General features: G+C 28.9%; 2 protein-coding genes across 5 annotated transcripts; one reads left to right on the top strand and one right to left on the bottom strand.

Moving 5' to 3' along the window:
• Window positions 1-492: 492 nt before the first annotated feature.
• On the bottom strand, window positions 493-11,737 carry LOC145190647 (elastase-1-like). Of its 4 annotated transcripts, none has more exons than XR_016449837.1 (7): window positions 11,568-11,737; window positions 4,260-4,625; window positions 3,297-3,507; window positions 2,937-3,130; window positions 2,222-2,445; window positions 689-2,103; window positions 493-610 (listed from the first exon to the last, which is right to left on the bottom strand). XR_016449837.1 is itself a non-coding variant. In XM_090078873.1 (6 exons), the coding sequence occupies exons 1-6, from the start codon at window positions 11,644-11,646 to the stop codon at window positions 1,990-1,992; spliced, it is 1,188 nt and encodes a 395-aa protein (XP_089934999.1). In that variant the 5' UTR covers window positions 11,647-11,737; the 3' UTR covers window positions 493-1,989. The 4 variants fall into 4 exon arrangements, 1 of the variants encoding a protein (XP_089934999.1); XR_016449838.1 differs by having other exon boundaries at window positions 816-2,103; XR_016449839.1 differs by having other exon boundaries at window positions 1,385-2,103.
• On the top strand, window positions 5,570-10,352 carry LOC149892527 (uncharacterized). The gene is made up of 3 exons (XM_090080642.1): window positions 5,570-5,615; window positions 5,739-8,685; window positions 10,305-10,352. The coding sequence occupies exons 2-3, from the start codon at window positions 5,767-5,769 to the stop codon at window positions 10,350-10,352; spliced, it is 2,967 nt and encodes a 988-aa protein (XP_089936768.1). The 5' UTR covers window positions 5,570-5,615; window positions 5,739-5,766.
• Window positions 11,738-13,392: the final 1,655 nt, after the last annotated feature.

Below are 13,392 nucleotides of genomic sequence, written 5' to 3'. Positions count from 1 at the left end.
AAAATTCGACGGTTCGGTATTCTGGCACTACATGTCTCAAATAATATTATATACAATAATATAAATGATATTATAAATAATATTATAAAATATATATATTTTTTAATGTGTAATATATGTATATAATATAAATTATATGTATCTTTTAATGTGTAATATATGTATATAGTATAAATTATATGTATATTTTAAGATGTAAATCTAAAGTTATATCTTTTTTTTTTAATAGGCATTTTTTTTTTTACTTTAAAAAGTCTTAAACTTCTTATGTAGTCCTAATACACGATGATGTTATATTATATAATTTTTGTTTTTTGTATTAGTTTTTGTCTAAAATCAGGGTTACACCGTATATCAGGGATCACCAGAATTGGGAAAATTGTGAAAATTAATCTAATTTTACAAAACTATTGCCACGCTTCTATCAAAAAAGACAAAATTTATGCTTGCCTTAATTATTAGAAACTGGAGGCAAGTACAAAAGTAGACTCATTTCGATTCATTAATCATCCAAAAAAAATGTCTTAAAAGTTGACAAATAGCAAGTCTGTATCAAAATAGACGAAACAGTTTAGTGTATGTGAAACTCAATATGATGTCGTGTTGATATCTAAAAAAAAAATTGTTTGCTTCAAAAAGGTTTCTTATAAGGAAGGAAAATGAGGAAAATTATAAACATTATGCTTACGTTTTACCCGACTCAAACATTCGATCTATAACATTCGATCGACTTAAAACATTCGATCGAAGAAAACGGCGAGACTGCCAAAACACCAGGTGGCCACACAAGTTCAATTACAAGAAAAATAACTCACCATTAAAGTTTAAAATCGCTTTCGCCAACACAACCAGAGTTTAAATGATATGAGTTTAATTAGTAAAGTTCTCGAAAATTCTGAACCATTCTGAGGCAAACACCAATCAAAAGAAAACCGGTAAAACCTGTTTTAGAGAACCATGACTCAGAAATTGAAACAAAAGTACTAAATGAACTTGAAGAAAACACTTCCTCGTCTATACGAGAATTCAAGAAACATCTGTGGAAAGATAGAAAAGGGACGGATGAGAAAATCTTGAAGTTTTTTCTTAAAAGAGTTTTTGGGGGAAATTTTGAGGATGTTTTAAGAAAGAGTTTTTGATGAAGTTTTTATTTTGTTTTTTTTTTTTAAAAAAAAGTTTTAGGAGATTTTGAGAAATTCTCCTGATGAGAGAAATTTAAACAAGAATTTTTGGAGATTTTAAAAAGAATCTTATGCGAAGAGTTCATGAGAGAATCAATAAGAGAACTTGAAGAAGATTTTAAAAAATCGTTATTATCTTCATTGAAAGGTCTCATGCTCCAATTACACTCCTATCATATCATCTGCGCAACACACAGTCTTACCTCACCGTCCTCATATTCTCATCATCTTGAGACATTTTAAGAAAACCTCGCTCGCACAAACACTATGAAAACCCCACCCTCACATGATGAAAAACCAATTGGTTACCCGGTACTCCTCTAGATCATTTACCAAGAGAACCGTGTATCGTGCATTATTTTAACCTTTTAATGCTTCCTTAGAAAAAAATAAAAAACTACAGTACAAAAATTCCACCTACAAAAATTCCTTTGTTTCATTACAGTTAAATACTATTCCGTTAACTTTAAAATGATTTCAAATAATTCGTGTGTGTTTAAAACATGTTGTTTGCATTTACAAAGTAGCTTTTTTGCCTAACGTAAAAACAATTCTGGATTTTTATTGTTAAAACAAATAAAAACACCATTTATTACCAAAAATTTCCGGTCAATATTAAACTGGTTTTATTTCTTACAGCCACTCTAAATGCTAGTTTGCAGAGAAATGTTGCTGTAAAAACAAAAAAACATTACCTGACGGTCAGTGCCACAAGTTCACGTCATAATTATACCATTCTTATAAAAAGCTATAAAAAACCTCTCACATCATTAGAATTAAAATTATATTAACTTAATTGAAAACACTTTTAATTTAAGTTCTCTTTTATCCATTGAATATACCGAGAAACTCTCGCAAAAACAGTGTACCGATCACTAGCATCACAACTTGGAGATCCCCAACTTACAACTCCATGAAGCACCTGAAAAAAAGATTAAAACGAATTCCCTGTGACTAACAGTTACATTATAAGGGCGCTCTTTGTCGAATTAGGAATTTTAATAATTTTTAAAAAGTCCTAGAAATTTAAAGTTTAGTACCCAGGATGTATTCCTTTTGCAGACAAATGGACCGCCAGAGTCACCAAAACAACCAGAAACTTTACTTTCGGTATCAAAACCAGCGCACAACATGTTTTCTGTAATCTTGGATGTACCTAGACTGTCTTTATTTCTTTCTCCGCATTTCTTATTGTCTACAATCGGCATATTAGCTTCGTTTAAGATGCTTGCAGATAACCCACCAGGATTCAAAAGACCCCAACCTGTTTTAACATTGAATAAGTGCTTTTTTTTTACAACGAAATTAAACGAAACAAAATAAATGAGACTTTCCTATTAGGGACAAAATATTACCCACGGTTGTGGATTATTTCAGTCATTTCCCTAATACTAAACACTCCTTACATAGTCTTATTTAAGCTCGGTGGCTCAGAGATCAAGGAAAAAGAGATGGTTATATTTAGAGATGTGTACTTCTCTACTTTGTTTATTCTGGGGTAAATGTTATAAAACTTACACGTTTGTAACACTACGAACTTCGAGAAAACATTAAAACTTTCATAACTTCTTCGCGATTAAAAAACTACGAAATATCTTGGTGGTTATACAAACAAATCACGAGTTCTTTGTTTCAAAATTGTTTAACGATTCTTGTATCTTTTTTTTTCTCTTTTTTCTTGAAGTGCGAGAAAAAGTAATAACGTACGAAATCATTTTTATAACATTAACCCCTGAAAAGTGTTCAATATAAAACCTGTTATATAACATGTAGAGTTGCTTGAAGGAGGGCCTCTTGGTAAACAAGCCACTCCGACATCATCATTAAGCTTCACATTCTCTTTTAACTTTATTATAGCGATGTCATTATTGAGTGATGAATCGCTGTAGTCTTTATGATAAACTATGTTTTCAACTTCAAACTCTTGCTCGGTTCCTTCGGATTGGTCTCTATAAAATAAATCCGTTGTTCATTTGGTTTTACAGCAGAAAAGACATAAACTCTAAGAAGGCGCTTATGTTTGTCAAGAAGACGCTTAAGTTTATCAAGAAGACGCCTAAGTTTATCAAAAAGACACCTAAGTTTATCAAGAAGATGCTTAAGTATAACAATCACCTGTTATGATCTCCAAGTATAACGGTCATTCCCTCCTTACTTCTAAAATTTACGCAGTGTGCAGCAGTTATTACATGTTTGGAAGTGATGAGTGTGCCGCCACATATATACTCTTCATAGTAATAAATTCCAGCTTGCCAAACCCAGGAGTTGGGAGCAGACTGTGTGCCACCTATGATACGCGAGTCAAGTAATTTATCTATCCCGCATTCTAAAGAAAAAAAAAAACATTCCGAAACTAGCAAAATAACGGTATCTTGTTTATTTTCATTGACCTTGAAAAATAAATATTTTTTTACTCTTGTATAAAAATGAGAGAACTAATTGGACTCTTTAAGCAAAATGAAAAGCTTCTCTAAAGAGATATTTTCGCATATTTCTACGATGACTGAGTTTTAACTTTATAAATATTATATAAATATATAATAAGTATTTAAGGATCTTGTTTAAAAATAAGTGTTGACTTTTGATTTTTAGCGAAGCAATAGTTAAAACATTCTTTTGATTCTCCATTCCGAAGAGCAGATAAACAATAGTACTTTTCTAATTATAGTGTCGCAACACTGTCGACAGTGTCGCAATACAGTGTCGCAATACAGTGCAATACAGTGTACACTGTATTGCGACAATACAGTGTCGCAATACAGTGTACAATGTTGACAGTGTCGCAATACAGTGCAGTACAGTGTCGCAACAATCGTTCGAAATTGAACATTAAGGGACAGTGTTGTGCATCCCACCAGTATATTCAAAAAATCGAAAACCTGCAACTTGTACAAAACCTGTACATAAACCTGTAATATTTAAAAAATCTATAAAAAGTATAAAGCTTTTTATTTTAAACTCGATGCAAAAATTCCATCAAAAAAACTTTCCACGAAAAACAGAGTTTTTTTTCACCACTTCAAGTTTCTTGAAAATTTTGAACCCATAAATATCACTAGATAATAATATGCAACTTACCCTTCGGCACAATCTCTTTAGTGGATGTTGCTTTTGTGGTTGCTGTGGTGAAAGGTGTTATTGTGGATCTTCTACGATGAAGTGTAGTCCTTTCTGTTGCAGGTGACATAGTTGAACTTTCACAAGTGCCGCACGTCTTTCTGCATTTTTGCTTCATAGATTTGAAAAAAATACTTTTTGCTGTGCAGTAACCGAGAGCGTTCCAAGAGTTGCACAAAGCCCCCGGTTCATCTTCGCAAGTTTCTTTTTTACAAACACCGCAAGTTTTTTTGCAAAGGTGGTGCATGCGATGACTTAGCCTTCCATATTGTATACACGAAGACTGAAGGAATTTGCAATAATATTCTGTCTCAATGTCTTCACAAACTATCAGCAACAAAAATAAAAGTTATTTCTCTAATACTGTTAAAATTGTTAAAAAAAAATTAACATTAATGTAAAAACGGATAACGAAGAAAATTGTGTACATAAATTTACAATTTCCACTTGATTCAAACGTTTCATTCATCGAACGATGAAAAGTGCGAGACGACCGAAACACAAGACACGCTAGAACAACTACGCGAAAGATAAAACGTCACGTGATTAAAGTTTGCAAAAAGAAAGTGGTTCAATTCAGAGTTGAAAAAGTTAAAACTTTATTGTAGTTTCGACGACGACTTTCAATGGATTTTTAATAAGTTTAACTTTTTAACGGAGCACAATTTTTTTCTAAATTCCAACGTTGTGTTTTTGAAAAAAGTTGAAATTTTTTTATAATTTTGACTTTCAAAAAGTCGGAATCGTAGTCAAAAATCTTAAAATTTTTTTATTTCAATTAACTGCAGGGCATCTATTTCAATTAACTATTTTTTACCTGCTAATTAGAAAATAATAATGTAACTAGCATCGATTAATCCGTTTTCAAAGAATAAAAACGAGTAATAATCAACTTCTATATCAGTATTTAAGATAAATCGAGATTTTTCTGAAGATTGTTAAAATAGAACTCCTATATGCGTCTAAAATAGCAAAGCTTTACATGAGAAAAATTTATTTTCATACATTTTTATGATTATTAATATGTTAATTTAGTTTGCTATAAAAACAAGTTAAACTGTTTTAATCGAATAGCAGTTCAGCGCATGCGTCTTGAAGGAATGAAACAAAACAACATAAAGCATGCATACTATCGTAATTTTTTTCTGGAATCTTATAACATTGTTTGTTTAAATATTTAAATCATTTTAAATTTGATTTATTTTTAAATGACTGATATATGAATTTGTACCTTATTCATTACTATTCGTTAAAAATAAGAAAATAAGAAAATAAGAAAAAAGCTATGGGAAGATGTTAAAAGATTCCGAAAGGAAGGTAAATTTGCTATAATCAAATATGATAAAATATTCGTCAGAGATTTTCGTAAATAACTTTAATTTTAAAAAAGTACTTAATCGAGATATGTGAAATAGTTCTGTACATTTTTTATTATGCTAGCACGTTTTGATTTATCGCACTTTACGCTATGACTGACGCAAACATAAACAAAACAATAGATTTTGAAACGCTGCGTTTCAATGCCTTCGAAACTGCTAATAATATTTTACTAAACGATTTTTACGACTCTGATGCGCAAATTTTTCACAGAAATAATTTTGATTCGAAATATTTTGAAACTGAAACTTTTAAAATTGAACTCGAAACTTTAAAAAATAGTTTTACTGCAATACACATAAATATAAGAAGTATAAATAAAAATTTTGATAAACTAAAACACTTTCTAATAGATTGCAATTACTCATTTAGTATGATTTGCATAACCGAAACGTGGTGTTCTGATGAATTACTTCAAACGAACACAAATTTTCAAATTCCAAATTATAAACTAATATCTTTTGAAAGAAAAACAAATAAAAGGGGAGGAGGGATCGCAACGTATATCCGAAATAATCAAGTGTTTAAAGTAAGACAAGACCTCTCTATCTCTGATACTGATAGTGAAGTCTTTACTATTGAGATAACGGGTAATAAATCAAAAAGTATTATAATTTCCACTTGCTATAGACCTCCAGAAGGTGATATAAATAAATTTACAAATTTTTTTAATGAAATCTTTCTCAAAATAAATGATAAGGGAAAAAATATTTTCTTTATAGGGGATTTAAATATTAACAGTTTAAACTACAAAGAAAACGCTGATACTAAACTCTTTTTTGATAATCTGTTTCAATTGTGTATCCTCCCAATCATCAACAAACCTACCCGAGTAACCCCAACCTCCGTTTCTGCTATAGACAATATATTAACAAATACATTTCTAGAAACCTCTTTAAAAGCAGGAATTATCAAAACCGATATATCAGATCATTTTCCTATTTATTTTTCATTATCTCAAGATCTAAAAACCTTTAACAATACCAAAACCAAAATTTATAAAAGAAAAATCAATCAAATCTCTATCAAAAATTTTAAAGACTCGCTATCTATAGTAAATTGGGATGGAGTATATCAAGAATGTAACCTTGGACACACAAACTCCGCATACAATTTGTTTATTAATATTTTTCTAGACCACTACAATAAACATTTCCCTGTTGAAGAGAAAGAAATAAAGTTAAAACATTTAAACTGCCCATGGATAACCAACGGGATTAGAAAATCATCAAAAACAAAACAAAAATTATATATCAAGTTTTTAAAAAACAGAAATGAAACTAACTTAACTACATACAAGGAATACAAAAATCTGTTTGAAAAAATTAGAAAGAGTTCTAAAAAAATATATTATTCAAAACAACTACAAAAAAGCAAAGGTGATATTAAAAAAACCTGGAACATATTGAAAGAAATAATAGGTAAAAACCATACAAAATCAAATGATTTACCTGATAAAATTATCGTTAATGAAACTGAATATATCGACAAAAATTCTATCGCTGAAAACTTTAATAGCTTTTTTGCAAACATAGGCCCTAACATGGCTTCAAATATTCAATGCCCTGATATCTCCTTCGAAACCTATATCACAAACCAACATCTCTGTTTAAATATTTTCTCTGGACTAAACCATGAAGAACTAGAAATTGCAAAAAACTCACTTAAGACGTATAAGGCTCCTGGGATAGACGACATTTGTAGCTATATAGTTGTAAATGTGTTTTCAGTGATAAAACAACCAATATATGAAATATTTAAATCTTCAATTATTACAGGATCTGTACCGAATAAATTAAAAATAGCTAAGGTAATACCAATATTAAAAACCGGAGATTCATTTACACTAAATAACTACAGACCAATCTCAGTTCTACCTGTATTTTCAAAACTTTTGGAGAGAGTAATATACAATAAACTGTATAAATATCTAACAAATAACAAAATCCTAAATGAAAAACAGTTTGGCTTCCAAAAGCAACATTCAACCGAACACGCAATTCTAGATCTTATTAATAATATAAATAACTCCTTCGAAAACAAAAAATACGTCCTTGGAGTCTTTGTTGATTTATCTAAGGCGTTTGACACAGTAGATCACGCTATTTTAATTAGGAAAATGGAAAAATATGGGATAAAAGGTGTTGCACTAAACTGGTTCAAAAACTTTTTACTAGACAGAAAACAATGCGTTATTGCTCATAAAAAAAAAGCTTCAAAATTACTCAAAATAAAATACGGTGTCCCCCAAGGTTCCATTCTTGCACCTCTCTTGTTTTTAATATACATAAACGATCTTCCTAAAGCCTCGAGTAAATTGGATGTCATAATGTTCGCAGACGACACTAATTTATTTTATGCATCCTCATCTATTACAGAACTTTATGAAACTACAAATACTGAACTTGAAAAAATAAACAGTTGGTTAAAATCTAACAAATTATCGCTAAACACAGAAAAAACCAAATACATTCTTTTTCATCCTAACTTTATAAAAATACCTTCCGATTTACCTTCGTTAAATATAGATAATAAAGTAATAGAGAGAACCCGAGCAACTAAATTTCTAGGGATACTTGTTGATGAGAACATCTCTTGGAAATCACATATAGATATTTTAAATACTAAAATATCAAAAAACATTGGTATCCTTTACAAAGCAAGTTCTATACTGTCTCCTGATAATTTAAAGTTCTTATACTTCTCGTTCATACAAAGCTACTACATATACGCTAATGTTGCATGGGCGAGTACACATAGATCCAAACTAACCACACTATATCGAAAACAAAAACATGCTGCAAGAATAGTTTTTAATAACGATAGACTCTCGCATGCTGAGCCACTATTAAAAAATTTGAAAGCATTAAATGTATATCAAATCAATATATTCCAAAATTTGTTATTTATGCTCAAATATAAACTTGGACTTGTTCCTTCTCACTTTTCAAAGAATTTCTTTCAAAATAGCAACAATAGATACCATACCAGAGGAACGGGAAACTTCAAAGTACCTTTCCAAAAAACTACTCTCTCGCGCTTTTCTATTTCGTACCGTGGTCCTTGTCTATATAACAAATTAGTATCCAAAAATACCCAACTGGAAAAATCGAATAACTTAAATACTCTGAAAACATTAATAAAAGATCTTATTTTAAACACTAACAACTTTATGAACTTTTATTAAGCCTAAAACATTCAAAACTATATATAAAACTAACTTTGTTCCGAAACCAATATCAACTCTAATAACTCTAAAAACTGTAAATAACTCAAAAACAAACAACAACAACAACAGTAATAAATTATATTATTTATCAACACTAATAAATAAATAAATTTTTATTTATCAACACTATATATTAAAAAACGACTTTATATTACCTATTTAGCAAATCGTGTACCTACTTATATTTATGTGTATTGTAATAAAATTAAAAAATTAAAAAAAAAAAAAAAAAAAAAAAAAAAAAAAAAAAATTTTTTTTTTTTTTTTGTTTTTTTTTTTGTTTTGTCTGCATTCTTTGTTTTTTGCATTTTTACTTTCATTCTGTCGAAACTGATGACATGATTTTTTAAATATAAATTTATTTTAAATTGAAGTATCCAAAAATATTAATAACGCAAAGCGGTTTCTTGATGACAAGACCATCGGTCTTCTGCAAGTTTCCCGCGTTCTTTGAAGTAATCTAACACTTTACAGTTTTATTTCATATAATATTTGTTATAACGTAATCTTGTGATTTTTAACTATACTTAAACTGTAAAGATTGTATTATATATTACGAGTTTATAAAGATTAAAGAACAAAAAAATAAAAAAAAAAAAAAAAAAAAAAAAAAAAAATTCCTAATGCAATATTTAACAAATATTTGTCGCTAAAAATAGTTTTGCTTTGTTAGCAAAGGTTAATTTCGTTTCAATTTAAAAATTGAAAGAAAAATACGTTTGGAGTAGATCAGAATAAAATTGAATGCAATTAAATAATAAAAATTAGCTTTTTTCAAAAAAGATGCTTTAAAAAGGCTAAACCTTTTTTAAAAAAACATCTTTTAGACTTTTAAAAAAGCCCAACTTTTTGAAAATTAAAGCTATAAAAAAAATTCGAAAAAAAATTGGAATTAAAAAACTTCGAGCTTTTTCAAAGGCGATACTTTTCAAAAAATAAAAAAGATTTCAAAACCTTCCCTACTCTGCTTCAAATTGTAAAGTTTGCGACCATGTTGTAGCTATTTTATAATTTTTTTAAACGAGCGAGACCAAAGATAACCGCTTTATAAGTCAAGAGATAGCTACCAAAATCTGTTCAGACAACTCAGAGGTCGAAATCAAAACACTAACTAAGCATGTTTAACAAAAATAATTGTCTATGTTGTAACAATACATGATTTAAGACATCTGCCGAAAAATAGGAAAAGACGGGTTGAGAAAATTTTAAGATAATTTTGAGAACGAATTTTAAGTGAATGAATTTGTGTCGGGAATAGTTCCAACATAAGTAGACATTTTGGAAGTAAGTTCTAAAGATGCAAGGAGGTAGGTTTTTAAACATACTTTGATTGCGTTTTACCAATTGCATTATGATAATATATTTGAGATAGAGATTTGTATTATGATAATATATTTAAGATAAAGATTTGGAACATGAATTCAAAAGACGAAAAAAAACAGCAGTAAATTTTACTATTAAATATATTTCGAGCCATAAATCAGCATATTTTTACTTTTTGATTAAGATGTTATTGCTAAAGCTTGACGTTAATCTAAAGTGTAACAAATCAACGATTTTACCATTAGACTAACCATCACACAAACCATAAAACGAACTATGCACATACTAAGGGCTATACAATCAAAAATAAATAAATCCAACCCATTAATAAACACCCAACGACGCTTTCATTAAATAAATATCTCCCTCAGGTTGTAAACAACGAACCAATCAGCTGTTTTAATTATAAAAAAAACAAAAAACGTTTGCTTCAATTTTCTTTATAGTTGTATAAACTGTCCAGAAAATATGTTGGACCTTTTTTTTTTGTTTCGAAATTTATCCTGGATTTGAAATGTTTTTTAATGTGTACAAGAACTGTTTTAAAACTTTTTTCAGACACTTTGTTAACGATACCAAACCTCTTTTAAACCCATGGCTTTGTTTACAAGTAAATTTTGTCCGAAATGCAACAACGAATACATTCTTTCTAATGCTTTTTGTTTTTACAATAACTGTTTTTCTAATTGTGGCTATTATTATACTTAACTTAATAATAAACATCTATATTTTTAATTATTTTTCTTTGTTCTCGTTTTGTTTATCTACACTGGTTATACATTTTATTTTAAAGAAAAAGATAATAATAATGTTTTCCTCCTAATTTCAGAACAGCTTTCTTTTTCAAATTATCTTTTAAAGATATCTCAAATTTCTAAGTACGGTTATTTGAAGGCTTCTCAAAGCTGTTTGCTCGGATGTTTACTGCATTTTTTTTGTTGGGTTTTATAAACGAAACTTAAAACAGATCCTTTTAAGACACGATAAAGTATTGTTCCTAGATATTTAAGTGACAACACTTAGTTGGGTGAAGTTCCTTTAGTTCAGCTTTTTTTGAAGTGACCCAACGGCAGTTTCGGCAATCTTATCACTTATCACCTTATAAGCTTATTACTGTTTGATTTTGATAAATTGTTCTAAGCTTATGTCCAAAATTTATGACCGGCAATTAAAATTATCAATGATAATTAAGATATTTTATTTCGTCAACTTTGTATCCAATATAATGCAACGAGTGTCTACAACAACTTTTATTACAAAAATGAAGCAAAAAATTGTTATACCGTTTATTGTTTAAAAAGTCCTTAGCAGAAACTCATAAAAGTAAAAATATTATTGACCTTTTCTTTTCCGATGAGCCAACGTAAAGGAAACCAGAATAAATGACACTAAAATAAATGAGCAACATGTAATTTGCATGTTTCAACAAACTCTTCGCTTTCTGCAAAATGTTTCACTGTCTTATTTTGAATACTAAAAACTTTTGCTCTTAAAATGTCGAATTGTTGTTTTTGCGGAATTTTTAAGGATTAATCAACGTTTATTTATACTTGAATTTATTTTTTATTTATACTTAGAGACTGTTTTGACTTCATATTTTTTATGCTTTGAATTTTGTGTGAAAAAAACGTCTTAATTTTTTAATTAATATTTCTTTCTTTTTTTATGTATTTTTGTATTTTAGCTTGATTTCTTTTCCACCTCTAATACAACGTTGAAGTATATAATAGTGAAATTGCATTGATTTCAAGTTAAAAATTTTGTTGTTTGTTTAAATACAACGCATAACGCCTTCAATCTTTGACAGAACATTCCACAAGCCGAAGAGCATCATTTGTAAATTTCGAAAATACTATTTGTTGGGCTGAGATTAAACTTTATAAGAATTAAATATGACGCAAGAATTTAGTATGACGCTTCAATAAAGACGTTTTACTTTAATATTAAGACAGTCATTTTAACCAAGTAAAAAAACACTTTCATAGTATCTAGACAGCAAAATTGACATTTATCTAAGCTCTGCTGTTATTATTACCAGCATGAGCTAAATACGATTAAAACAATGTACATAACTAAAATCCAGCTTGATTTTTTCGTTAGTTGAAAGAGCTTGTAGCTTGCGTGTAGGGTTGAGCTTTTACCGACTTTCCAATTTTTTGTTAAAAAATCTACCGGTAAATTTTTTAGAAGTACAGAATTCGAAGCGTCTGATGCTAATTTGACTGGTTCAAGAGCAGCAACAATCTCGAATGAAACTAGTGTTGTGACCAAAACTAAAAATTGTAACTAACTTAAGTAAAATAAACTAAATTTAGTCGACTAACTTTTTAGTCTAACTAATTTTAGTCGACTAAATTTTAAATTTGCGAAAAATATATTGCTACTGTTACCCAAAAAATACTTTTTTAAAATCTTCTTATGCGTTAGTTGTGAAGTGGTTTGAGCGTCATGTTTTTAATTTTAAATTGCTGTAAGTTATAATTTACCTCCGTAGGGCTTCTGTTTCAAGATTCAATTTTCAGAGTTTTTCAGGTTTTTGGAGAAAGGTTTGCGACATATACACCTGGAATTTTGTAAAAAAACTTATTTAATTAGTCCCCCGTTATTATTAAGTACTTGTTTTAAATTTCAATGAAAAGCGGTTCAGATCTGGATTTTTCAATTTCTAATTAAAGTGAATTATAAATTATGTGAAATCAATTTATAAAAAATAAAGTGGTACCATGTTTTTAAAAGGTGTGTCATGTACAGAAGCATTTTCGGATTTCCTTTATATAATACCTGCAATAATTTTTTGAGGTAATAATACCTAATTCATTTCGTTCTACACTCATAAAAACGCAGGCATTTACAATGACAACAATAAGATTAAAACAGTTAGGCAATTAATGTTTTTTTTAGCAATTATTATTTCTATATTGTGTAATTGAACATATATCTTGTTCAACTCTCAGTTTTGTTTTTCTTTTAAAAATTATTATCAAAATGCTAATAACTAATTATGTTCTCGGTATAAAATATCAGCTGTTTTTGACGAAGTTGTTCTGCTAACAAACCAATTTTTATTTAATTCAATAAAAGAAAATTTGGGGCAGTATTAGGTACAAACAAAACAATTTTATTGCCTAGTTGTCACAAATTACATTACGTAAAAAACAATAAATT

This window comes from Hydra viridissima, unplaced genomic scaffold (genome assembly GCF_058129835.1).
Source record: "Hydra viridissima isolate aposymbiotic clone 2 unplaced genomic scaffold, HvirCarnegie_v1 scaffold_2, whole genome shotgun sequence".
NCBI lineage: Eukaryota > Metazoa > Cnidaria > Hydrozoa > Anthoathecata > Hydridae > Hydra > Hydra viridissima.
The sequence above is the reverse complement of the archived record's forward strand: the minus strand, read 5'-3'. Positions and strand labels throughout refer to the sequence as shown.

Bases quoted from the DNA above. Each gene is read 5' to 3' on its own strand.
- LOC149892527 (XM_090080642.1), top strand. From the start codon at position 5,767: ATGACTGACGCAAACATAAACAAAACAATAGATTTTGAAACGCTGCGT. The intron at 8,686-10,304 runs GTACCTTTCCAA...AATATATTTAAG, and splicing joins GAGGAACGGGAAACTTCAAA to ATAAAGATTTGGAACATGAA.
- LOC145190647 (XM_090078873.1), bottom strand. From the start codon at position 11,646: ATGCAAATTACATGTTGCTCATTTATTTTAGTGTCATTTATTCTGGTT. The intron at 4,626-11,567 runs GTCAATAATATT...TGTTGCTGATAG, and splicing joins GGCTCATCGGAAAAGAAAAG to TTTGTGAAGACATTGAGACA. The intron at 3,131-3,296 runs GTGATTGTTATA...TTTATTTTATAG, and splicing joins ATACTTGGAGATCATAACAG to AGACCAATCCGAAGGAACCG.